The following is a 27,774-nucleotide window of genomic DNA, read 5'->3' as shown; positions in this document are numbered from 1 at the left end:
TATATTTTTTTAAAGCAAATGCCCTACAGATTAAAATGGTGGGTGTTTCATTTTTTTTTTTCACACAGTATTTGCGCAGCGATTTTTCAAACGCATTTTTTGGGGAAAAAACACACTTTTTTAAATTTTAATGCACTAAAACACACTATATTGCCCAAATGTTTGATGAAATAAAAAAGATGATCTTAGGCCGAGTACATGGATACCAAACATGACATGCTTTAAAATTGCGCACAAACGTGCAGTGGCGACAAACTAAATACATTTTTAAAAGCCTTTAAAAGCCTTTACAGGTTACCACTTTAGATTTACAGAGGAGGTCTACTGCTAAAATTACTGCCCTCGATCTGACGTTCGCGGTGATACCTCACATGCATGGTGCAATTTCTGTTTACATTTGACGCCAGACCGACGCTTGCGTTCGCCTTAGCGCGAGAGCAGGGGGGACAGGGGTGCTTTTTTTTTTTTTTTTTTTTTTTCTTTATTATTATTATTTTTTTTATCTTATTTTAAAACTGTTCCTTTCATTTTTTTTTTTTTTTTTAAATCATTTTTATTGTTATCTCAGGGAATGTAAATATCCCCTATCATAGCAATAGGTAGTGACAGGTACTCTTTTTTTGAAAAAATTGGGGTCTATTAGACCCTAGATTTCTCCTCTGCCCTCAAAGCATCTGACCACACCAAGATCGGTGTGATAAAATGCTTTCCCAATTTCCCAATGGCGCTGTTTACATCCGGCGAAATCTAAGTCATAAAATGCTCGTAGCTTCCGGTTTCTTAGGCCATAGAGATGATTGGAGCCACTCTGGTCTCTGATCAGCTCTATGGTCAGCTGGCTGAATCACCGGCTGCATTCTCAGGTTCCCTGTTGAGACAGGAGAGCCAGAGAAAAACACGGAAGACGTTGGGGGGGGGCATTCCCTCCCACTGCTTGTAAAAGCAGTCTAGAGGCTAATTAGCCGCTAGGATTGCTTTTACATGAAAGCCGACCGCTGGCTGAAAAGAATGATACCAAGATGATACCTAAACCTGCAGGCATCATTCTGGTATAACCACTCAAAGTCGTGAATGGCGTACCTGAAGACAAAAAAATGGTTAACAATAAAGCACAGTAAACGGTAAAGTATAAAAAATTGCATACCTGAAAAGGAAACATGATAAAACATAATAACAATAAAACATTGCAGAATAGAATACAGTAAAAAAGAGCAGAACAATAGAGAGAATAGAGAGAGAAAGAACAATAAAACGACAACTATTATTTTTTATTTTATATTTTTGTTTGTGGTTTTTTTTTTTTTTTTTTTTACACTTTTTTTTGTAACTGTAACTTTTATAACTGTAACCGGTTCCAGGTTCGGGTCTCTCAAAATGCGATGGCATCTTGGGAGACCCTGTGAAAGTGTGCCTAGTTTGTGCAATGCTGTACCCTACGCTAATAATCAACTAGTGAATGGTAGCGTTCAAAACATTCACCAATGCAAAGACCAGGATTGTCAGGACAGGAGAGACAATAATAGCGGGTGTCACGCCTATATCCGCGCTTGCTGCAGACACGACATCTTTTTTGGGGGGGTTCGTTGGGTAGGGGTACTCGGGAGGACATAAAGAAAATGCCTCTCATGCAGCCGACTGCATTTGGTTGGGGATGTGAATGGGGGAAGTACGGGCGCTGCAGAAGTGGTGGGTTCCCAATTAGGATTGGCGAATGCAGCAGGAAGGGCATTCTGGGCACGACGGGCCTGTGTTTGTCTTTTTGGTGGCAGCGGGACACTACTTGTGCTTGCCACCTCACCAGCTTGAACTGCACTTATGGGACTCGCCACGTCACCAAGTGTTACTGCAGTGCGGGTTTGACTACGACCGGGGTGTACTAGGCTGCTGGTGCTTGCCAGTTCACCAAAACGCTACAAAAAAAACTGTTAGCGATCGCAGGGATCAGGCCTGACTCTTCGAACGCTGCAGTTATGCGTTTAGTGTTTTGTAAGTGTCAGTGATCGATCGATACTGCACTTGGGTGGGCTGGGCGGAGGGGCAAAACGCAGGTGCTAGCAGGTATCTGGGCTGATCCCGCTAACACTGCGTTTGTGGGAACCCTAAACTGCTGGGGACGCTAGTATAGATCTGATCGGATCAGATATTGATCCGTTCAGATACTATACCACTAAGGGAGGTGTACGGTGCGTGCTTGGGTGTTAGCGGTACTGGCGCTAACCTGACGCTGCCTGGAGCTGGTGCTTGCCAGTTCACCAAAACGCTACCAAGAAAACTGTTAGCGATCGCAGGGATCAGGCCTGACTCTGCGAACGCTGCAGTTATTTGTTTAGTGTTTTGTAAGTGACAGTGATCGATCGATACTGCACTTGGGTGGGCTGGGCTGGGCCGGGCGGAGGGGAAAAACGCAGGTGCTAGCAGGTATCTGGGCTGATCCCGCTAACACTGCGTTTGTGGGAACCCTAAACTGCTGGGGACGCTAGTATAGATCTGATCAGATCAGATATTGATCCGATCAGATACTATACCACCAAGGGAGGTGTACGGTGCGTGCATGGGTGTTAGCGGTACTGGCGCTAACCTGACGCTGCCTGGGGCTGGTGCTTGCCAGTTCACCAAAACGCTACCAAAAAAACTGTTAGCGATCGCAGGGATCAGGCCTGACTCTGCGAATGCTGCAGTTATGCGTTTAGTGTTTTGTAAGTGACAGTGATCGATTGATACTGCACTTGGGTGGGCTGGGCTGGGCCGGGCGGAGGGGCAAAACGCAGGTGCTAACAGGTATCTGGGCTGATCCCGCTAACACTGCGTGTTTGGGAACCCTAAACTGCTGGGGATGCTAGTATAGATCTGATCGGATCAGATATTGATCCGTTCAGATACTATACCACTAAGGGAGGTGTACGGTGCGTGCTTGGATGTTAGCGGTACTGGCGCTAACCTGACACTGCCTGGGGCTGGTGCTTGCCAGTTCACCAAAATGCTACCAAGAAAACTGTTAGCGATCGCAGGGATCAGGCCTGACTCTGCGAACACTGCAGTTATTTGTTTAGTAAGTGACAGTGATCGATCGATACTGCACTTGGGTGGGCTGGGCTGGGCCAGGCGGAGGGGAAAAACGCAGGTGCTAGCAGGTATCTGGGCTGATCCCGCTAACACTGCGTTTTTGGGAACCCTAAACTGCTGGGGACGCTAGTATAGATCTGATCAGATCAGATATTGATCCGATCAGATACTATACCACCAAGGGAGGTGTACGGTGCGTGCGTGGGTGTTAGCGGTACTGGCGCTAACCTGACGCTGCCTGGGGCTGGTGCTTGCCAGTTCACCAAAACGCTACCAAAAAAACTGTTAGCGATCGCAGGGATCAGGCCTGACTCTGCGAATGCTGCAGTTATGCGTTTAGTGTTTTGTAAGTGACAGTGATCGATTGATACTGCACTTGGGTGGGCTGGGCTGGGCCGGGCGGAGGGGCAAAACGCAGGTGCTAACAGGTATCTGGGCTGATCCCGCTAACACTGCGTGTTTGGGAACCCTAAACTGCTGGGGATGCTAGTATAGATCTGATCGGATCAGATATTGATCCGTTCAGATACTATACCACTAAGGGAGGTGTACGGTGCGTGCTTGGATGTTAGCGGTACTGGCGCTAACCTGACACTGCCTGGGGCTGGTGCTTGCCAGTTCACCAAAATGCTACCAAGAAAACTGTTAGCGATCGCAGGGATCAGGCCTGACTCTGCGAACACTGCAGTTATTTGTTTAGTAAGTGACAGTGATCGATCGATACTGCACTTGGGTGGGCTGGGCTGGGCCAGGCGGAGGGGAAAAATGCAGGTGCTAGCAGGTATCTGGGCTGATCCCGCTAACACTGCGTTTTTGGGAACCCTAAACTGCTGGGGACGCTAGTATAGATCTGATCGGATCAGATATTGATCCGTACAGATACTATACCACTAAGGGAGGCGTATGCTGCGTGCGTGGGTGTTAGCGGTACTGGCGCTAATCTGACGCTGCCTGGGGCGACGCATATCACCGCCGGGCGATCAGGGGGCTAAACCTTTATTCGGTAATAAACGGCGGGTGCCCTGACACTATAAAAAATAAACGAACTAACCAGCTTCACCCGTAACACTTATAGGTGATCAGTGGTGAAAGGGTTAACTAGGGGGCAATCAAGGGGTTAAAACATTTATTAGATAGTATATGGGGGTCCCTGACGCTATTAAATGCTGACGGCGAACCTAAATATTTACCTCCCTAACTAGCGTCACCAGCGATACTAATACAGCGATCTGAAAAATGATCGCTTAGTGACACTGGTGACAGGGGGTGATCAAGGGGTTAAAACTTTATTAGGGGGGGTTAGGGGGGTACCCTAGACCTAAAGGGGGCTACCACTCACTGCCCTAACACTGTAACTGTCACAAACTGACACCAATCAGTAATCAGAAAAAAAAAAATACTGCTTGGTGTCAGTTTGTGACGGGGGGGGGGTGGTTGGGGGGGGGGATCGGGGTGTTTTATGTGCCTGGCATGTTCTACTGTGTGTGTGTGTGTGTGTGTAGTGTTTTGTGCACTTACATGTCTTCTCTCCTCGGCGCTGGAACGGAAACTGCCAAGCCGAGGAGAGATGACATCACATCCTCTGCCTGTGTGAAACTACACACAGGCAGGGGAGGATTCCGATTGGCTGGGAGCGATCGCGAGGGGGGGCCACGATCGGATGGTCTCCCCCTCACCTCCCAACGCTCCCAGTGAAATGCCGACCGCCGCTGGCACCGGGGGGGGGTCCGATTGGACCCCCCGCCCGCGGGAGGCAGATCACGTACAGGTACGTGATTCTGCCTGCCCGTGCCATTCTGCCGACGTATATCTACGTTAGGCGGTCGGCAAGTGGTTAAGGAATTAAGGAGAATAATTTATTTTTATGCTGAGGCATTAAATCACCCACCATTGTGTTTTTAAAATAGTTTAGTTATTATGGATATTTTATAGTTATAAAAGGATAACACCGGCCTACACCAAGCCCAGGCTACACGTACAGTGTTTCCGGTGTAAGCTTTGTGTTTGCAACCACGTTTGTATGCTATACATATTGGTTGGTGATCACAACCTTCTTCAGTCACGGCATTCTCTGTGTTATAGCATAGTACTTAAAGCGTATATTGTCCCCTGGTTACCCACCATCTTTATTTTTTTTCTAACTTGAACACGTGGTAGCTTTGTGCCACACAGACGGGTTCAGGCATTTTTATAAATAAGACCTTCGGAGTCCTGAGGGAGCTTGCATATCAGAATTGTTATACTCCCTACCTGTTAAACTTACCATTTCCATGCAATGAGGCACATTGTGTTAGGCATCCCATTAAAATTGAATGGGCTGCAATTCACATATTATCTCTAACACCCCTCCAACATATTATCTGTTTCTTTTGCTTTTATTGACCCACTGTGACTAGATTGTAGACAGGTTGTGTATGTGTTCTGTGTGTACTGCTTTTAAAAAATGTAATAAAAAAATCTGATTTAAAATAAAAAATGTCAGTGCATGCTGCATTTTTCCCAGTTCGCAACAAACCTTGTACAAAACAATCAACATAAATGGCACTGCAAAGCACTGACATGTGCATTTCCGCAGCATGCTGGTGTGAACAAGCCTTTAGTTTAAACCAGAGCTGAAACTAGGGTGACCCGGGCGCTGCATTGAGAGGGGCACTGCTGACAGGAGCAGTGAGAGCAGTATAACTTCTCCTGTCAGCCCAGTGCTGGGAGTGAGGAGTAGAGAGAGCCAGAGGAGGTGAGGACTGTGTTCTCTCTCCCCCTGTTATTCCCTGCCAGGACAGTGCTTCTGAACCTCTAGAAGGAGGATCTGCAAGCATGCAACACAGGAGGAGGGAGCTGAGGATTCCTTTCTCCTAGCCAGGACAAAGTGGAGGAATGCACTAGGAGCTTCTGGCTTCTGCCTTACTGACAGGCAGGGGGTTGGTATTGATGCGGACCATGAAGCTATCTATTTTTGGGTCTGCTCACAACCTGTAGCCAGGGGTAAACTTCAGGCACTGCCTGGCGGGAGGGTGAGGGGAGCTTAGTATAGGAGTGGAGGAGAAAGCAGGACAAGCAGAGGACTGACGGTGAGGGGAGTGGAGGAGGTGGCATCACCCTACCTGATGCCGGAATTAGCTCACCTGTGAGCGCTGTATGCAGCTGATGGAGCCAACAGGCAGGTGAAAGGAGTCCGTGATATTAGATGATATGACAAACCACTGACTCCTTCTCCACAGATAATGAAGTGATCAGGGAACCCTGTTGATGGCATACAGGTACATTGCAGGCATCTGAAAGCTGTAATTGTGGGGGTCTCCTGGTGTAATATGGGGGAAATCTCTCTCTCTTTCTCTCTTTCTCTCTTTCTCTCTTTCTCTCTTTCTCTCTTTCTCTCTTTCTCTCTTTCTCTCTTTCTCTCTTTCTCTCTTTCTCTCTCATTTTCCATGTTTTTACAAAGTATTAAAAACTACTGACACCAACCTCTGCCCTATTGACACAGAGTCTTTGCCCTGGGTGAAAGAATGTCTACCTTCGCCACTGGTTTAAACTTCACAGAAAACAACATTAATGGGTGGTTCTCAGACCAAGTTATTGTTTACTAACATTTCAGATAAACTGTATCTTTGCATATGTACCTAGCTAAGTGGATGTAAAAATGAATTTACAGAAGCAAAATGTAATTATCTTGGATGGCTTTAGTTATGAAGACCTATTAAAGGAAGAAAAGACCACCTTAATTGAGCTGACTGCCATGGAGAAAAAAATAGAGGCATCATTCATTAATCCACCTGAAAGATCCTTCAAGGCTCCTTCTGGAAAAGCCCTGTCGGGTGGCATTCTCTCCAGCCAGCTCCCAGAAGAAGTGGTGGCTTTTGAAAAATTTCTGCAGCAGACTGGAGGCCGTCTGGGAGGATGGGATGACTATGACCACCAGAGCTTCCTGAAAGTGTGGACCAAACACAAATGTAAGCCTGGTTACTTGGAAGAGGCCCTGGCATACTTGCCTAGCAGGACACGGGAGGACATCCAGCTACATGAGGCCTGGTATCAGGAGCTTCTCTTTTTGGAAGAAAAGAAAAAGGAAGTGAGCAACATTTTACTTTTTATAAAGTTCTGTTACTTTATATTGTTGTACAGTGTATGTTGCATGTTTAAAGTGTGTTTTATGATAAACTGAGTTTTATATTAACTCAAATGTAGTACTGTAACTGTGCAAACATTTTACCATGCAAAATGTGTTCATTTTAGGAAAATATTCAATATCGGAAATGTAAAATTAAAGTTTTGTAGCATATCTGTGCATTATAAAAGTCTAGGTACTCAGTGTTTGTAAATACGTTTTTTACCTAAAGGGCTTAAAACACTAATGCCCCGTACACATGATCAGAAATTCCGCCAGCAAAAGTCGGATGTGAGCTTTTGGTCAGAAATTCCGACCGTGTGTATGCTCCATAGGACTTTTGCTGGCAGAATGCCAGCCAGCAAAAGATTGAGAGCAGGTTCTCTATTTTTCGGTTGGAAAAAGTTCCTATCCTAAAATGCGTTTGTCTGTATGCAATTCGGACGCGCAAAAAATCTCACGCATGCTTGGAAACAATTCGACGCATGCTCGGAAGCATTGAACTTCATTTTCTCGGCTCGTCGTGGTGTTGTACGTCACTGTGTTCTTGATGGTCGAAAGTTCAGAGAACTTTTGTGTGACCGTGTGTATGCAAGGCAAGCTTCAGTGGAATTCTGTCAGAAAAACCATCCAAGTTTTTTCTGACGGAATTTCTGATCGTGTGTATGGGGCATAAGGCTCGGTTCACATCTATGCGAATTGGATGCATTTTGAACCACTTCCGATTCGCATGATGTGAGCCGAACTGGCTCTCTATGGAGTTGGTTCACATATGTTCGTGCCCACTGTAGTCCTTTTTTTAAAAAAAAAAAAAAAAAAAAGAGTCCTGTATATTTTTCTGTCTGGTTCAGGTGCGATTTCAAGTAAAAATTTGCACCTGAATTACACCTTAACCGGTGAATGAAACTGCACCAGACGTGTGAACCGAGCCTAAATTTTGGCAGGTTTGTTTACTGAACTTTGCATTTTTTTCTTTGTTTTGTGTTTTTTACTGTTAGGCTATTTACAAGTGGAAATCTAGGAAACAGCAAGAAAAACAAGAAATATCAAAAATTCAAGAAAAGACCAAAGAAATAACAGAATCTGATAAGCAACAAAAGGATGAAGCTCAGAAGCAGAAGTTAGAAGAAGAAAGAAGGAAACGGCAGCAGGAAATAGAGGCCTGGAAGAGGCAGAAGGAAATAGAGGCTGCCGCAAAGCTTGAGGCAGAGCTAAAAGAAGAGGAAGATCAGCAGAGAAAACAGAGAAAGGAGCGCCAGCGGCAGCTGGAAGTCAAACTCATAGTGGAAGAACATGCAAGAATTAGGAAGGAGCAAGAAGAGTTTCTACAGCTGGAAAGAGAGATGAGGGAAGAAGCTGAGAGGGAGGAGAAGAGGAGGCTGGCTGCAATGGAGATCTATAGATTTCAGGACAGGGTAAATTCTTTACTTATACAGTACCACAAAATATTTTACAGTAGAATTATGGATCATATATGTTAAAGGGGTATTCATTTTGGAAACCAGTTCACTGGCACACACCCCTGTGGAAACACATGTATTAGAGCAGATAATTCAGAATTTAACTCCTTTTGTCACAGTGCCACTATGGTTTTAGAAACCCCTGCATTTCAGTAGACTGTTAACAAAATGCCTTATTGTCATTTATAGTTGTTTGTGTTAGTTTATTTGGATAAGCAATAGTTAAAATGAGACAAAATGAAACTACAGTGAAATTTTAATAGTACTGAATTTGAATACATATGCCAAATCAAACGAGCAATCTCTCTATTTTATTGGCTAAGTGAAATCTAAATTGTATTGTGTTAAAGCAGCCTGTGTGTTTGTAAATTTAGTACAGGACACAGACCATAGACAGAGATTTTGAACTAGGCAATACCAATGTAATTTTTATTTCAACTATTTAACATTCTGGATAATATTAATAGCAATTTGCAGCATATGTTTGGCTATAGTGTACGCAAAGCCAAAATTTAGTTTTTTGTTTTTTTTTTTTTTTTGTTTTTTGACTAGACTAGGGATGAAGACCCCTGTACATTTTTTTTGTTGTCTGTGTCCCGATTAGGTAGATTCACTCTCTTTAGTGACCATTATCACCAATACAGAAAATGATGGAAAATCAAATTGTTACATTTGTCACCAGGACAAGAGTTGAGGGCAAATCCTGCAATGGGATACTTGTTTGGTAACAACTGGCTAAGAACCTGTGTTTAAGGGCTTTGATGGGCAAATGTAGCCTGCTTTTGACAGCTATTAAAAGGAGAAGTACTTCCAAAGCTCATTTGCCTATACTTCTCCTGTGGATCACAGGAGTGCAGATCATTCCAGACTCCTGTGACCTGTTTTCAGCAGACAGCGGGCTAAAGTCTGCTGTCGGCTGACATCCACAGAGCTGGTCCAGGCTTGGGAAAGATGGCAACCATATGGTTGGGATTTTCCCACATGCCTGGAGCGGCACCCAGCTTAGGCTGTCAGTGGCCTATCCCGCCCCCTCCACAACCCATCGTTCCACTGAGCAGCGAGGGGCAGAGCATGGATGACTGACAGTCCATCACCTGCTCACGAAGCTTTGAGGACCGAGCGATCGGCGCTGTTTGATCGCTTGGTTCTCAGTGTTCAATCCAGCGGGGGACAGATGCAGCATCCACCTAGCTAAGCATGATTCAAGAAAAATAAAGCATTCCCATACTTCTCTTTTAAAGCTGAACTGAATATATGGCTTTTTTCACATAGTTACATTTGTCCAACTTGTACCATTCTCTAAGTATTTGTTTCATACCTGGAAGCTGGACATTACTGTAGTAGTAATTGCTACTACAGTGATTGCTGCTAGCTTTCAAGTCCCACGCTGAGCAGCTACACTGTACTTACTGAACACAGGAGGTCGCTTGCTCAGCACCTGCACCATTAAGAGAGCACTTTCAATTTTTTCAATAGATGCAAAGTGTCATCTTGATTGAATGAGGTGGGGATTGGGACGCCACTGCCTTCCTTCTCCACCTCATCCAATCAGAGAATGCTCTTCCTGTTGCATCACTTGGACAGAAAGTGAAGGGAAATCTCTACAATGGGGCACTGATAGAAAAAATAAACCAACAAGTGTTTTTCTGGACGTCTAAGACTAATCGCATCTCTCACTGGGATATTTTAGTTTGTAAACAGTAAAAGGTGCATTTAATTTTCTTCTGCCACAAAGCGTTTGCAGATATTTTTCAGAATTTTAATGACTTATGTAACCCTGTTTCAGGATCAGAGAAAAATTGAGGAAAAAGTGCAAGAAAAAAGAGCCAAAGAAGAAGAAGCGAAAGAAAAAGAGAAGCGACTGGAGAAATTAAAAGAAAAGGTAACCTGATATTAAGTTAAGTGATTGTAAAGTCTCGTTTTTTTCTCTAAAAATAACAAACACTTATACTTACCTGCCCTGTGCAGTGGATTTGCACAGAGCAGCCCAGATCCTTCTCTTCTCGGGTCCCTCTTGTGTGCTCCTGGCCCCTTCCTCCTGTTGAGTGCCCCCACAGCAAGCAGCTTGCCATGGAGGCACCCAAGCCAAGTCACAGCTCTCTGTGTCTATTCAGACACAGAGCCCTAGTTTGGCCCCGCCCACTTTCTCTTCTTATTGGCTAACTGACTTTGACAGCAGCGGGAGCCAATGGCTCCACTGCTGTGACTCAGCCAATCAGTAGGAGAGTCCCAGATCACTGAGGAATTTGTGGACAGAGGTGGGGCTCAGGTAAGTATTAGGGGGGCTGAGGAGGGGGGGGCTGCTGCACACAGTAGGTTTTTTTTATCTTAATGCATAGAACCCCTTGTAAAGTCCAGGTGGGCATCAGTCCAGGCACCTGGCGGATCCAGACTCCCATTGTTGAGTTGATTCGGTGCCTGGACTGATATCCGTGACGTCAGCAGAGAGCGGACTTGCACTCCTGTGACCCATATGAGAAGCCCAGCCAAACAAGCCTAGGCTGGACTTCCTCTTTAATGTGTGATATTAGACTAAAACAGGTTAAAGGGGAGCTTAAGTCAGCAGCTACAAAAACTGTAGCTGCTGACTTTTAATAAACAGACACTCACCTGTCCAAGGATCTAGCGCCCTCTTCACCTGGACTGGTTCTTCGCCAGTCTTCGAGTCCTCGACGTTGGGCAGCCACCTGTGACTCCTTACAGTCTCACAGTCGCTGCCCACTGCGCATTCGCAAGCTGCATTTTGTGAATGGTCTCACAGCCTTTTGGGACCTGTAGTGTGTCCCAGAAGGTTGTGGTTTGGGGTGGGTGTACTTCTGCTGGAATTACCTTTGCAACCTGGGCAGAAGTGGAAGCGGGTACTTGTCAAAACCTAGGGGCAACTCTCCAGTTTTTATTTTAATCCACATTCTAAAATTCTATTTTTATTATAGGTACAAGTTCATGTTGATAGAGATCCTTCCAGGCTATGTAAGCTTACAAAAGGATGGGAAGAGCGCTTCAAAAATACAGGGCCGTCGGGAACAACTCCACTTTTACACATTCCTCATCGGTAATTATATATATAATTAATAATCTATGGCAGCTGACATGTTAAACCATAACAAAGTATTTATACAGCTGAACTGCAAGTGCAACAATTAACCTGTTCCCACCAGTTGTATGCATATATGTGGAGTATCGACAGGTGGGCTTTAACACAGAGAGGCCACATATATGCATCCGAATTGTAAACAATTCTGTGCTGAGAGCGCACTTACCGGTTTGGAAATGGAAACTCCTAAATGCCTATTTGCACTCAGGAGCTTTCCGGTCATGTGACAGCCAATCATAGTGGTCACATGACCGGAATGCCTGCCCTCGCCTCCCGGCATTTAGAACTCGTAAAGGCCGGGGGCGATCGGCGGGAAGGGGTTAAAGTATGTGTGCAATAGTCCTCTCATAGCCTACTTGAAACATGCTTTGCTTTCTTCAAAAGTGACCATAAATCAATTAATGTAGGTTAAATATTTCCTCTGGCCCTGCATTTCTGCTTCATACGACTGGCTGCCCCTGCGTTCCCCTGAACAGGATGACCATGTAACAACCCCTTGTAGTCCCACAATCTGCAGCAATGATGTCATGCAAAGAGTGGGTGGATGCTTTCTTCAGAACCCTATCAGTCTTTCCCCACCCATGAATCTAATTTCATAGGCAGCTCATGAACAGTACAGGCTAGTCTTGCTGCTCTGCACCTGCCAGCAACAAAGCACCATACACAAGCCCTTCCACCGTTGGTCTGGCAAGATAGAGCATCGGACATGCATCCGTGGTGTGTGACACAGGGTACCTTAACACACCCCCCTTGTGGCCAGAGATAGATTTATAGTTTGCAGAGGCTGTGGCCATCTTTCCACATTGAGATGTAATCTTGGAGCGCTCGTGTTTTGCCCTTTGATGCAAGTGCTGGATTTGTGAGTTTCTTTTACCCTTTATTATAACCGATGGCCACAGGTGATGTCATAGGTGGCTCCTCTCCCGTACACGTTACGTCCTGGGTGGACTTTTCTTTTATCCTTTATTATATATCGATTTTAGCAGAGAGCACTATATGTGGTTCTGTTTGTTTTATATATACTGCAAAGGAACCGTTACTTTTGAGTGCTTCTTACCATCAGAGGATCCTTATTGCCCCATAGGGCAAAGCGCATATTGACCATCCTGATTTTAGGGGTTATATCTATAAGGTGAGCGGCTAAATAGTTTGATGGTGGAGGTGCTGCACTGATTTGAACACCTGCACATTTTATTTGGAAACACACCTACACAGTGGCCAATGTTTATCGGTTTCTCCATTAAATGGACTCTGTTTATTTTTATATATATATATATATATATATATAATGTTAATAAAATTGTAAATATGTGAAAGAGAAAAATAAAATAGTTGAACTGAATAGTGCAGTGCGATTATCAAAAAGTCCATAAATAAATTTATAAATGGACTATATTCACTATTCAGTTTAACTATTTTTTATTTTTCACTTTCACATATTTACAATTTCTTTCTCGTACATCACGGGACACAGAGCCTCAGTAATTACTAGGGTTGTCCCGATACCGATACTAGTATCGGTATCGGCACCGATACCGAGCATTTGCCCAAGTACTTGTACTCGGGCAAATGCTCCCGATCTTCCGCCGATACTATGACAGTCAGCGGTGATCGGCGTGTGGGGGAGTTACAAGCTTCCCCCCCGCGGCTTTCAGTGACATACAGCGGTGATCGGTGCTTGTAACTTCCCCACGCGATCACCGCTGACTGTCACCTCATCCTCCTCCATGCCCACTCCGTTCCTCTGTCCCCCTCTCCTTCTCTGTCCCCCTCCGTTCCTCCGTTCCTCTGTCCCCCTCTCCTTATCTGTCCCCCTCCGTTCCGTTCCTCTGTCCCCCTCTCCTTCTCTGTCCCCCTCCGTTCCTCTGTCCCCCTCTCCTTATCTGTCCACCTCCGTTCTGCTGTCCCCTCCGTTCCGCCGTCCTCCTCCTCCTTCCTTTGTGTATGTAGAGAGTCAACTGACTCTGTCCATTCACATAACTGATACATTGTAATCTCCTGTGATTACAATGTGTCAGTTTATGAATGGAGAGGAGCCGCTGTCTTCTCTCCATTCATTCTCAGTGCAGCTGAGGCTGCAGAGAAAGGGACTGAGGAATCTCTATCCTCGGTCTCTTTCTCAAGGGGGAGATATCAGAGGTCTGTTAAGACCCCTGATATCTCACCAAAGCCCCCCAACAGGGCTGATTAAAAAAAAAAAAAAACATATTGCAAAAATGAATAAAAAAAATATTATTGTAAAAAATAAAAATTGTAAATAAAAAAAAAAAAAAAAACAGACACCGTTCACCCCCCCCCCCCCCCCCCCGAAAAAAAAGAAAGCATTATTAAAAATAAAAAAAAAACTGTCACATGACATTAAAAAAAAAAAGTATCGGTAATCGGTATCGGCGAGTACTTGAAAAAAAGTATCGGTACTTGTACTCGGTCCTAAAAAAGTGGTATCGGGACAACCCTAGTAATTACTGATGGGTTACATAGGGTATCACTAGGTGATTGGACACTGGCACACCCTAAACAGGAAGTTCAACCCCCTATATAATCCCTCCCCTTACAGGGATACCTCAGTTTTTTCACCAGTGTCTTAGGTGTTGGTCACGTGTAAAGATGTGCTGTGCTGAGCTCCAAGGGGAATATCCTATATCCTATACTGGGGCAAGCCATGCAAACCGGATCCATTTCAAAGTGTCCTTTTTAGGCCGAATTGGATGGTACCCAGGGCCTCGTGCCCGAAGAAATGAGTTCTTACCTGTAATGCTTCTCTTTTTAGAGAGCTGGACCCCGGGATCCAGTATTTGGTTTTTCTAGCCATATCCCTGGCGGGGTGCTTTACGGGCCCAGAACTGTGGATCCTCCTTTTCTAGGGGGCCCCTGTCTCTGAAGGTTTTCCAAACGGAGCCCACCGTGAGAGGTCAAGATTGGGTCTGTATAACAGAACCCTGCAGCTAGATAAGGTAAGGGAGATTCCTCAGAATTTTTTAATTCTAGTAGGTTTCTCCTTTAAGTAAATGTATGCTATGCCTATTGTCGCCACCGGGGGCTGCCAAGAGCACATACCTTCACATGCTTGATTTGTCTGTCTCAGTGTTCACGCTGCACAGCTCCTCCAGCCGAGCTCCAGGTAGGATGGGATGGGGGGCTCTTCCTCAGGGATATTCCTCCCAAGATTAGGGGGGCCGCGGTGGTTTGAAAGGCGGTAGAACACCGCGCTACCGCCGCCACTACTATTGGCAGATCCCATCATCTGCCGGCCTCTCTCCTTCCTCCTCCACCCCAGCCTCCCCTCCATACTTGTCCCGGAAGGTCGGCTCGCGCGGGAAGGCGCTCGTTTTTTAAAAAAACGAGGAGGGGGGCGGGATGGGTTCGGAGCGTTAGCGCGATGTCCGGCGTGCCTAGACGCCCACATCGCTGGCTGCACAGGCGATAAAAAGCACACTTTTTCAGGTGCATTCAGCCTATGGAGGGACACAGAGCTGACGGTCGCATGTAAGGTGGGACACAGGCATTCTCCCAGGCAGCATTTACTTAGAAACATTTGACTGGGCATTGGTAGAAGCGACAGTTGCTGTAATACATCGCTCAGCAGTCAGTGTTTTATTTGTGTGATACCTCCCCCTTGTTGCTTTGCACTATGGGTAGAAGAGGTACAAATACCCCACAAACCAGAGGCTCTAGGGGATCTCCCTCAGGCTCTGAGGACCCCCCTTCTGCAGCGCCTTTCCCCCCCCCCCGAAGGACCTGGGATGGCCGGCCTGGGAGAGCCGTCGGGGGCAGGGGCTGCATCTGCTTCTGGCAATTCAGCCCCCTGTATATAGGAGGTTTTTTCCTCAACCATTAATGGACTAGAGGAAAGATTAATGGCCTTAATCGCATCTTCGCTCAGTGGTAGAAAACGCAATGGGTCTTCCTCTGTTACCCAGGACCCTCAGGCAGAGGAACTCCTGGGAAAAAGGAGAAGAATCCCTTTCAGAGGATCGGGATGGGACTGATGATTCCTCCTCTGAGGAATCAAGTGGAGAAGGGCCCTCTTCAGCTTCTCAGGATGAGAAGGTGTTAGTACAGATCCTTGCTGGATTGGTCCGTTCCACATTTAAATTACCCGTATCTGAGTCAGTTAAAGAACCCTCTTCTTCTTTGGGTTCACTGAAGCCTTCTCAAACAACACATGCTTTTCCTGTTCATAATTTACTAGAAAAGCTCATTTATTCTGAGTGGGATCACCCAGATAAACGTTTTTTTCCGCCTAAAATGTTTTCAACACTTTATCCTATGGAAGAAAAGTTTATAAAGATGTGGGGGATACCGGCTGTTGACGCCGCCATTTCCTCCGTAAATACCTTCTGACTTGCCCTGTAGACAATGCTCAGATGCTCAGGGATCCTGTTGATAAAAAGATGGAATCCCTGTTGAAAAATATTTTCTCCTTAGCAGGTTCAGTAGCTCAACCTGCAGTGGCAGCGATCGGAGTCTGTCAATACTTGAGAGACCGTGTTAAGCAGGTCCTCAAAGTTCTACCTGAACAGCAGACCCAGGGGTTGGCTAACCTTCCAGCGACCTTATCAAAACCTCTCATCTTTCACTTGGGTTGGTGCATATGCGTAGAATCTTATGGTTGAAAAATTGGTCAGCCAAAGCACCATGTAAGAAGCTTCTGACTGGATTTCCATTTCGTGGTGCAAGGCTATTTGGAGAGATTTGGACAGTTTTATATCCAAAGGATCTCTAGTGGGAAAAGCACTCTCTTACCTGTTAAGAAAAGGAGTAAGCGTCCCTCTTTCAAACGGGCTCTTTCCCCAGTGCCAGGAGCATCAGCCTCCAGGCAGTCGCGACGGCCTCCTCCGTCAGGGTCAAGAAATAAATTTCAGAGTCGACCCCAGGGTAAAAAGAAGTCCTGGGGGAAGAAGCCTACTAGACAAGACGCTAAAGCCTCTTTATGAAGGAGCACCCCCGCTCGCTCGGGTGGGGGGAAGACTGCTACGGTTCTCAAAGCTCTGGCAGGAGGATTTTCAGGACAGATGGGTAATCTCTACGGTAACTCTAGGTTATCGTGGTGGTTCCCACGGAAGAACAAGGATTGGGATTTTATTCCAACCTTTTTACGGTTCAAAAACCAAATGGAGATGTCAGACCCATCCTGGATCTAAAGGATCTAAATCGATTCCTAAGGATTCGATCCTTTCGCATGGAATCAATCCGGTCAGTAGTCTCCATCCTACAGGGAGGAGAATTTCTGGCATCAATAGACATCAGGGATGCGTATCTGCATGTACCCATTTTTCCTGCTCATCAAAAGTACTTGCGCTTCGAAATAGAAGGACACCATTTTCAGTTTGTGGCCCTGCCTTTCGGGCTAGCCACTGCACCTCGGTGTTTACAAAGATCTTGGCTCCTCCTCTGGCCAGATTAAGGGCTCAGGGTATAACTGTCATAGCATACCTAGATGACCTGCTCTTGATAGACCGGTCGCTAGCCTGTTTGAGCGGGAACTTGATGACCACAGTCAACTACCTGGAACACCTAGGTTGGATTCTCAACCTAGAAAAATCTTTCTTAAAACCAGTAAGAAGACTAGAGTATTTTGGCCTGGTCATAGATACAAGCCAAGAGAAGGTATTTTTACCTCAGGCAAGGATCAGTGCCTTAAGAGAGCTGATTCAGGTAGTCAGGACCAAAAAGGGTCCGTCTTTGTATGAGGCTGCTGGGAAAGATGGTGGCTTCATTCGAAGCAGTTCCCTATGCTCAGTTTCATTCAAGACTGCTGCAACACAGTATCCTGTCTGCTTGGAACAAGAAGGTACAGGCATAAAAAAACCTATATCAATCATCAGGGAGGCACCAGGAGTCTTGCAGCTCAGAGAGAGGTGAACCAGATTTTAGTCTGGGCAGAAAAGCATGTGCCATGCATATTGGCAGTTTTCATTCCAGGGATAGAGAACTGGCAGGCGGACTATTTGAGTCGCCAACGGTTAGTCCCAGGGGAATGGTCTCTTCACCCCGATGTCTTTTGGGCCATATGCCAAAGATGGGGTATACCAGATGTAGATCTCTTTGCGTCCAGGATCAACAACAAGGTCGACAAGTTTGTGGCAAGAACAAGGGATCCTCTTGCATACGGGACAGATGCGTTGGTGATTCCGTGGCATCAGTTCTCACTGATTTATGTGTTTCCTCCTATTATGCTACTGCCACGGCTCCTTCGCAGGATCCAGCAGGAAAAAAAGTCAGTACTTCTGGTGGCCCCAGCGTGGCTTAGAAGAGCTTGGTATGCAGAGATAGTAAGAATGACAGTGGGTTCCCTGTGGACCCTACCGTCACGTCCAGACCTGTTATCTCAAGGTCCAGTATTCCATCCTGCCTTACAAACGCTAAATTTGACGGTTTGGCTGTTGAGACCCACGTTCTGAGGAGTCGTGGGCTTTCAGGTCCTGTGATCTCTATTTTAATCAATGCTAGGAAGCCAGCTTCCAGAGTGATTTATCATAGAGTTTGGAGGACTTATGTATCCTGGTGTGAAGCCAGGGGTTGGCATCCCAGAAAATATGTCATTGGTAGAATTCTTGACTTTCTACAAATAGGATTAGAGATGAAGCTGGCCTTGAGTACCATCAAGGACCAGGTCTCGGCCTTATCAGTGTTATTTCAACTACCACTTGCTTCTCATTCCTTGGTCTGAAACTTTATGCAAGGGGTGACGCGTCTTAATCCTCCAGTTAAAGCGCCCCTAAACCCTTGGGACTTGAATTTGGTTCTGTCGGTTTTACAGAAACAGCCTTTTGAGCCCATACGTCAGATTCTCTTGGTCTTATTGACAAGGAAGTTAGTTTTCCTGGTAGCCATTTCTTCTGCTAGAAGAGTATCAGAGTTAGCAGCCCTTTCCTGTAAAGAGCCTTATTTGATCATGCATAAGGATAGAGTGGTATTGCGCCCTCATCCTAGCTTTCTACCAAAGGTGGTTTCAGATTTCCATCTAAACCAAGATATTGTTCTGCCTTCCTTTTTTCCAGATCCCTGTTCCTCGGAAGAAAGGTCACTACATTCTTTGGATGTAGTAAGGGCAGTCAGGACCTATCTGGAAGCAACTGCTCAAGTTCGCAAAACGGATGTTTTGTTCATACTACCAGAAGGTCCCAATAGAGGGCAGGCAGCGTCAAGGTCTACCCTTTCGAAATGGATTCGACAAATGATTATTCAGGCTTACGGTTTGAAACAAAAAATTCCACATTTGCAGGTCAAGGCACAGTCCACAAGGGCGATTAGTGCCTCTTGGGCGGTGCATCACCGGGCCTCTATGGCTCAAATCTGTAAGGCCACAACGTGGTCTTCAGTCCATACATTCACCAGATTTTATCAGGTGGATGTGGGAAGACATGAGGATATCGCCTTTGGGCGTAGTGTGCTGCAGGCAGCAGTACAAGGTCCTCAGGTCTGATTACACCCTACGTGTGTGGTCCCCTCCCCTCAAATAGCATTGCTGTGGGACGTCCCATCAGTAATTACTGAGGCTCTGTGTCCCGTGATGTACGAGAAAGAAAATAGGATTTTTTTATAACAGCTTACCTGTAAAATCCTTTTTTTTTTTTTTATGTACATCACGGGACACAGAGGTCCCGCCCCTCTTCTAATACACTTATATTGCTTTGCTACAAAACTGAGGTATCCCTGTAAGGGGAGGGGATTATATAGGGGGTTGAACTTCCTGTTAAGGGTGTGCCAGTGTCCAATCAGTGATACCCTATATAACCCATCAGTAATTACTGAGGCTCTGTGTCCCGTGATGTACATCAAAAGAAAAGGATTTTACAGATAAGCTGCTATAAAAATATAAAAATTCCTATTTTTATTAACTTGCTATATATATATATATATATATATATATATATATATATATATATATATATATATATATATATATAAATAATAATATACACAGTGGGGACGGAAAGTATTCAGGCCCCCTTAAATTTTTCACTTTGTTATAATGCAGCCATTTGCCAAAATCTTTTAAGTTGATTTTTTTTTCCTCATTAATGTACACACAGCACCCCATATTGACAGAAAAACACAGAATTGTTGACATTTTTGCAGATTTATTAAAAAAGAACAACTGAAATATTATCACATGGTCCTAAGTATTCAGACCCTTTGCTGTGACACTCATATTTAACTCAGATCCTGTCCATTTCTTCTGATCATCCTTGAGATGGTTCTACACATTTGAGTCCAGCTGTGTTTGATTATACTGATTGGACTTGATTAGGAAAGCCACACACCTGTCTATATAAGACCTTACAGCTCACAGTGCATGTCAGAGCAAATGAGAATCATGAGGTCAAAGGAACTGCCTGAAGAGCTCAGAAACAGAATTGTGGCAAGGCACAGATCTGGCCAAAAAATTTTGCTGCACTTAAGATTCCTAAGAGCACAGTGGCCTCCATAATCCTTAAATGGAAGACGTTTGGGACGACCAGAACCCTTCCTAGAGCTGGCTGTCCGGCCAAACTGAGCTATCGGGGGAGAAGAGCCTTGGTGAGAGAGGTAAAGAAGAACCCAAAGATCACTGTGGTTGAGCTCCAGAGATGCAGTCGGGAGATGGAAGAAAGTTGTAGAAAGTCAACCATCACTGCAGCCCTCCACCAGTCCGGGCTTTGTGGCCCGACGGAAGCCTCTCCTCAGTGCAGGACACATGAAAGCCCGCATGGAGTTTGCTAAAAAAAACACCTGAAGGACTCCAAGATGGTGAGAAATAAGATTCTCTGGTCTGATGAGACCAAGATAGAACTTTTTGGCCTTAATTCTAAGCGGTACGTGTGGAGAAAACCAGGCACTGCACGTCACCTGTCCAATACAGTCCCAACAGTGAAGCGTAGTGGTGGCAGCATCATGCTGTGGGGGTGTTTTTCAGCTGCAGGGACAGGACAACTGGTTGCAATTGAGGGAAAGATGAATACGGCCAATTACAGGGATATCCTAGACGAAAACCTTCTCCAGAGTGCTTAGTACTTCAGACTGGGCCGAAGGTTTACCTTCCAACAAGACAATGACCCTAAGCACACAGCTAAAATAACGAAGGAGTGGCTTCACAACAACTCCGTGACTGTTCTTGAATGGCCCAGCCAGAGCCCTGACTTAAACCCAATTGAGCATCTCTGGAGAGACCTAAAAATGGCTGTCCACCAACATTTACCATCCAACCTGACAGAACTGGAGAGGATCTGCAAGGAGGAATGGCAGAGGATCCCCAAATAGCAAATGGCTGCAATATAACAGAGTGAAAAATTTAAAGGGGTCTGAATACTTTCCGTCCCCACTGATATATATATAAAATATCTTGCTATATATAGATCTTATGTTTCAGATCTTTAGAACAAAGGCACATAACATTTCTCAGTTAATACATATTCTTATTTTACTCAATATATTCAATAAGCCACAGCATACATAGTTATGCTTGACACGTTTCCTTTCTACATTACAACAAACAGTCACACCTTTTCATCAGTGTGTTTAATGTATATTTAGTTTATCAATATTCATTTCACAGGTAAATCGGCCCTTCTTTTATCATGAAAGCTAAACTGGCCAAATACACAGATGAAATGCATATAAGGGAGCTGTTTTGCTTGCTAAATAATTAGTATTTCTGTTCATGCAGTGCTGAGAAAAATACAGCCCTGCCACACAGAACAACCAACAGGATAACACTACTTTCTGTTACTCTTAAGAAATAAGAATGGAGTTAACACACCAGCCTTCGGACTAAACATTGCAGGTGTTGCAAGGGACTAACCAGATCATCACTGTGCTCGTCTGTACCTTGTTGGCACATTTGTATGTAGCAACCCTAATTGGCTCCCAGTGCCTTTTCCTCTTCCAGTCTACTGGGAATGCAAGAAGCTGATATCAAATAAATTCAGGTACTTTTCACTAGTTGCATTTAAAAAAGTGCATTCAGGTTTTAACTACAGAGCTATATTAAAGTGGTTGTAATCCCTTGCATATACCCAGTGAAGTGACTGGCCTCAGGTGATACGCAGATTAAAGAAATCCTCCTACATAGCTTGTACCTATTTATCTGCTGTCTTTCTCTTCTCTACATCACTTCAAAGTCCATAATTTATAAAGTGTCTGAGTTGTCAGAAAAAAGGAGGGGAGTGGTAAGTTGAAGTTACTCTGCAGAGCTCAGTAAGGCGACTCTGAGAGCTGATTGGAGGAAAGGGACATACCCCCTTCTCACAGTACACAGGAACAGAGCTGAGGCTGTCAATCAGTTGGAGCTCCCTCCCCTGTCACCATTTTTCTCTTGTTGTCAGGAACACGTTAGAAATGATTCATGCTGATAGCAGAGGAACGAAGCGGCAGACAGAAAAGAAACTTAGTGCTTCTGATTGAGACCAGTACACACTGTGGATGGATATGCTTTGGTTAGGTTTCATGTCCAAGATTTTTTAACGACTTTAATTTATCTCTTTTATATCTGCCTGCAGTTCACGTTTAAAAGAGAAGCATGGGAATTTGTTTTTAGTCATATTTACCTGGGTGGATGCAGCATTGGTGTGATGCTACATCTGTCCCCCGCCGGCTCTAAGGCTGAGAACCAAGCGATCTAACACTGCTGATTGCTCGGTTCTCAGAGTCCTATGAGCAGAGAGATGGTGTCAGTCACCAGCTCTCTGCTCTGCATCCCAATTAGCACCCCCCCCCCCCCCCCCCACTGGAGCTTTGGGCTGAGGAGGGAGTGGGAGCGGTCAGCTCAGGCTCTCAGAGGCTTGCTGAGAGCCTGAGCCGGGTGCCAGTCCAGGCATGTGGGCAAATCCCAACCATATGGTCGCGATCTTTCCCGAGCCTGGATTGGCTCTGTGATATCAGCCCGACAGTGGACTTTAGCCCGCTGTCTGCTAAAAACTGGTCACAGTAGTGCGGAACGATCTGCACTCCTTTGATCCACAGGAGAAGTATAGCCAAACAAGCTTTGGCTGTACGTCCCCTTTAAGCATTCCATGTAATGGCTGTGGGAAATGGAGAAATGGCAAAGTCCAGCAGGTCTAAAGTAAAATTGCACTCTTCTGTATGTCTGCGAAGGTTCTTTTTTATCCATGATCTAGCAGTAGTTAGTCACATTCAACTGGACTAAGACATTTCTTAGCTTGTCTCGGCCACGTCTTCAGTTCAACATTACAGAACAAGTCCAGTTGAATGTGAATAACTACTAGATATTTGCAGTCTTATGCTGTAGGAGATTGGTAGCATAAACTACTAATCTTAATGCTGTATAATTTATATTGAATTCATTATAGTGCAGAATAATTATGTAGTACTGTACAGAATACGTAAATCATTCACATCAGATCCTCAAGGAGCTAACGGGATAATCTCCCTAGGTAAGGCAAACCGATATGCACACCATGATTAAAGCTGCATTATCCTACCAATACTGGTAGGAAGAAAGTCAGAATACTTGGATTAAACCCACGCTACCAATGGAGAGAACATTCCAAGTCCATGCAGATAATGTTTCTGGTGTAGATTAAATCCTAGCACAGCAAAGCAGTTCATCACTTACCTATCAGGCTGCCTTGGTGACAACTTAATGCTGAGTAAGCTGTGTTATAACTGGAAATTTTTAGATGGTGACATACAATTAAATCACATGTTTTTTTTTAATCAAAACTTTTTTATTGATAAATTGCTCTTTCAATGCATACAATGATTGCAGCAGGTAAAGGAAGACAACACATATAGAACATGAGCAATGACAGAAGGCAATACAGATATTGTGATTTAATTAAATCACATGTTGATTATTATTATTAACTATACTTTCTGTATTTTTTTTCAGAGCTGTCCCATCATGGAGGCAAGGCTTATAGTTAGAATGGTGCCTAACATTTGATCCCCATGACTAAGCTCCGAGGGGCAAAGTGAAACGCATTGGGGGCGTGACCATTCACATACCCAGCACAGGGACAGGACGGATGTGCGGCTCCAGGGAGTCCTTCTTTTTTCACCTAACATTTGATATTGTTCAATATATGACTATTTTAAGCACCACCAATCCCTGCCCTGATGTTGATGCAAATGAATGGACTTTTGTTGACTGCATTTGTAAGTGGCTTGTTTGTGAACTCCCTCTGTGCTTTCACCAGACCAGTTGGCACTACTTTACTAAGGCTCCATTCACACTTGTACGACTCCAAATCACGCAACTTATGGAGTGCAACTTGAGGGCCATACACTTCAATATTAAAGGGGTTATAAACTCTAGTTTTTTTTTTTTTTTTTTTATGATAAACATATCATACTTACCTCCACTGTGCAGTTTGTTTTGCACAGTGTGGCCCCGATCATCATCTTCTGGGGTCCCCCAATGGCACTCACGTCTCCTCCTCGCATCGGTAAACCCCCTAGGAGAAGCGCTCTTCCTGGGGGTTACCTTGCGGGCCCGCTCCCGAGTCCAGCATTTGCGTCACTAGACACAGAATGCTGGTCTCGGCCCTGCCCCTGGCGCCTGCGTTATTGGATTTGATTGACAGCAACGGGAGCCAATGGCTGCGCTGCTATCAATCTATCCAATCAAGAGCCGAGATCCCCGGGCAGAGAGGTACTGCGCGTCTCCGCCAAGAGAACGAATGGGCTCAGGTGAGTAAAACGGGAGGGCTAGGGGGCCGGTCAGTGTCAGAAGTTTTTTCACCTTAATGCATAGGATGCATTAAGGTGAAAAAACACAAGGGTTTACAACCCCTTTTAACCCTCAAAAGTTACATGAAAGTTGTACTTGAATGTTTTACATGCAACAGTGGTGCAATAGTGGGTCAAGTGGAGAGGGACAAGTCACATCCAAGTTGCACCCATCCAAAGTTATGTGACTTGTGAATGGAGTGTGTGTGAATGGAGCCTTATATCTAAAGGAAAACTCCACCCAAGGGTCTAGGGTGCATAAGATGAAGACATATGTTACTTAGACCTTTGCTGAGATCTGCCAACCAGAAGATCTTATGGCAGGCACTTGGAACATTACGCCTGCCGAGCTTGTCTAGAATATATCAAAGCAGTCCTCTCTAGACTTAAATAGGAAAATCTTCTAATGTGCGCTTAAAAGGTAGACAGAATATGCAGTGAAAACACCTAGAGAGGGACTTGCAAATTTCAATAACAGAGGTAACATGTTTTTGTAAATCATTGTTGTCTTGATGTCCCCCCCCCCCCCCCAAAACCTTTGCAGGGAGTACTCCCAGCCACCAGCAAATGAACTTATTGACTTATTACTGCTTTTAAAGCAGTATTAACCCTTTAACTGCTAAGTCCATATGCCGTACAAACCTACAGAAGTGCCTGCAGGTGGCCAAGTCCGTACGGACCTCATTTATCCCTCTACTATAAGCTTATGGTCACTTCAATGACCATAAGCTTATATCAGAATTGTTCAGACTCTGCTGAACAACTCTACAACTCTGATCAGTGAATTACAACCTGCTGATCAGAGTTATTAACCCTAAATGTTAACAACCGTCACTCTGTTTTTAGCGGACTGGACTTGATCGGATGAAGGCAGGTGTAAACGGACACGCGCCCATTTAAATCAGCCTCTCCCTAGAGAACAATGTGTGGTCCGATTGGGCCCGCCTAAAAACGGACAGGCAGATCTGATCGGTGTGTCTGTGTGAAAAGGGGTCGAAGGCCTTGTTCATACAGGGCATACACAGCGTACCTTTACAGGGATGCACACGCATGCTCAGAATAAATTAAGAGACAAAAGCTATTGGCTACTGCTCCGTTTATAGTCCCGGCGTACGTGTTTTACGCCACCGCGTTCAGAACTATCGGATTTTCTGACAACTTTGTGTGACCGTGTGTATGCAAGACAAGTTTGAGCCAACATCCATCCAATGTCCGATCAATGTCCGACCGTGTGTACAGGGCATTAGGGAAAAATGAAAATCTTCAGATTTTTAGAGAAATTTGTATATTTACATTTTTGCGTAAGTTCGATTTTAACCAGTTTTGCAAAAAGGCGCAATGTAAAAATTGCAAATATTTGTTATGTATTAAGTTTAACTCCATATAGGTAAAGCTTTTATATTTAGTTGGAATTTAGCAGGAATGTTGTAAAACTTGCTGTGTTTTTATCTGCTAATAATGGGTTTTAGTGTATTTTTAGCAAGAATATTGATTTGATAAACATTTGCGCAAATACCGCAGAGCCTAAAAAATCAGTAGCACCTTCTTTTTATTCCAGAGGTCATATGCAAATATATGCTTTGGGGTCTTTTACAAACTCTGAAAGCTGTAAGTGAAAAATGAAAACCTTCAAATTTTTAAAGAAATTTTTGGGTAGTTTGATTTTCATCATTTTGCAAAAAGGCGCTATTTAAAATTTACAAATATTTGTTATTTATTAACTCCATACAGGTTCAGCTTTTATATCTAAAAGGAATTTTGTAAAATTAGCTGTGTTTTTATCTGCTAATAATGGTTTTAGTGTATTTTTTGCGAATATATTAGTTTGATAAACATTTGCGCAAATACCACGGGGTCTAAAAAATCAGTAGCACCTTCTTTTTATTCTAGAGGTCGTATGCTTTCAGAAAATATGGTTTTTGGGGGTCTTTCACAAATTCTGAAAGCTGTAAGGGAAAAATTTAAAACCTTCAGATTTTTAGAGAAATTTGGATATTTACACTTTTGCATCTGTTCATTTTTCACCATTTCGCAAAAAGGCACAATTTAAAAGTTACAAATATTTGTTATTTATTAACTCAGTACAGGTTAAGCTTTTATATTTAGTAGGGCTTTAGCAGGAACTGACTGTTTATCTGCTAATAATGGTTTTAGTGTATTTTTTGCAAATATATTGGTTTGATAAACATTTGCGCAAATAACACGGGGTCTAAAAAATCAGTAGCACCTTTATTTTATTCTACTGATCATGTGCTTTCAGAAAACCTTCGAAAGGGTTAAACATAAAAGCAAACATTTATTATATTGCAGCTTACAAAATTCTTAGATGTGATGGCTGCATTCATTTTCTTTTTTAGTCTTTCTTTCCTTTATTTTCACCTGGTGATTCGGCCAGTAAGTTTGATTTTTTTTTAAAGAACAAGCTTTCTTCCAGATGCATGAGTTTACAGGGATGAGAGAAACCATTTAACACTGACAGGGGTGCTTACATTGATCAGCTTTTATTTATGTAAACATTTATCATGAAGGGAAAAAAAACACAGCTGTAACTGATTATAAAGTGTTAGCTGGAGTTTGGCCTCAGTTTGATAGTGTATTTAAATCTTCTGGTACATTTAAAGGCTAAGTTCACCCTTTTTTTTTTCACACATCAACTAAGTTTTCACTGTACCCCCGGCATTCCTCCATGTGTGAATTTGCCTGACTTCCTCAGCGTCCCTTTGGATGGGCTCAGGGTGCATGTTAAATTCCCTGGGTCCACATGCAGCCCACGGGACATCCCTGATGTAGTGCAAGTGCCTGCCTGATTGGATACAGAGTGATTGAATTGATGGTGTCTCCTCCTATTATATAGTTTTGCTAAATATAAAGGAGATTGTAAAGAGAGTGTATAATCAGATTGTATAGTGTATGGCCACATTTATACACCTAAAATTACCTAGTTGCGCTTTCAGTGTCATTAACGGCACACCAAACACAGAAGAAAACGCACATTTTGCCACATGAAAAAACAGGTGACAAATGGAGTAACAAATTTACAAAAATGTCCTATGGGCTACTTTGCCAGGTGGAGCGCAGCCCATTAAAATCAACTGGCTTCCCTATGTGTGTCACTGGAAAAACGAGCCAAAAAACATGCACTCCCACTACTCTAGGTGTAAATGGGGCCTGAAAGTGAAATTGGTGTGTTTACAGAAGAACAGTGAGGCTCTGTTTACATCTGTGTGTTTCCAAACGCATGTGAAACTGCACAGAAAATGTGCACTTTGCCATGCGTTTCATAAATGCTGTAAATGTGCATTGTGTTTGTGTTGTCATCACATGTTAAAGGCTCCCCAAGTGCGAAAAACACACTGAAAAACTGTGGTAACGCACCATGT

At 44.2% G+C, this 27,774-nt stretch overlaps 1 protein-coding gene across 2 annotated transcripts in view; it reads left to right on the top strand.

Annotated features, from left to right (window-relative positions):
• The window catches only part of CCDC112 (coiled-coil domain containing 112), a 46,057-nt gene extending 20,139 nt beyond the window's left edge, over positions 1 to 25,918 (top strand). For both annotated transcript variants that reach the window (XM_073624640.1, XM_073624641.1), the window contains 5 exons: positions 6,745 to 7,129; positions 8,164 to 8,580; positions 10,412 to 10,507; positions 11,559 to 11,677; positions 23,556 to 25,918. In XM_073624640.1, the coding sequence (XP_073480741.1) occupies positions 6,745 to 7,129; positions 8,164 to 8,580; positions 10,412 to 10,507; positions 11,559 to 11,677; positions 23,556 to 23,586 (1,048 nt within the window). In that variant the 3' untranslated portion in view covers positions 23,587 to 25,918. The remainder of the gene's footprint in view (positions 1 to 6,744; positions 7,130 to 8,163; positions 8,581 to 10,411; positions 10,508 to 11,558; positions 11,678 to 23,555) is intronic.
• Positions 25,919 to 27,774: the final 1,856 nt, after the last annotated feature.

Source organism: Aquarana catesbeiana, linkage group LG01 (genome assembly GCF_042186555.1).
Source record: "Aquarana catesbeiana isolate 2022-GZ linkage group LG01, ASM4218655v1, whole genome shotgun sequence".
Lineage (NCBI taxonomy): Eukaryota > Metazoa > Chordata > Amphibia > Anura > Ranidae > Aquarana > Aquarana catesbeiana.
This window is presented reverse-complemented; position numbering and strand designations above follow the sequence as displayed.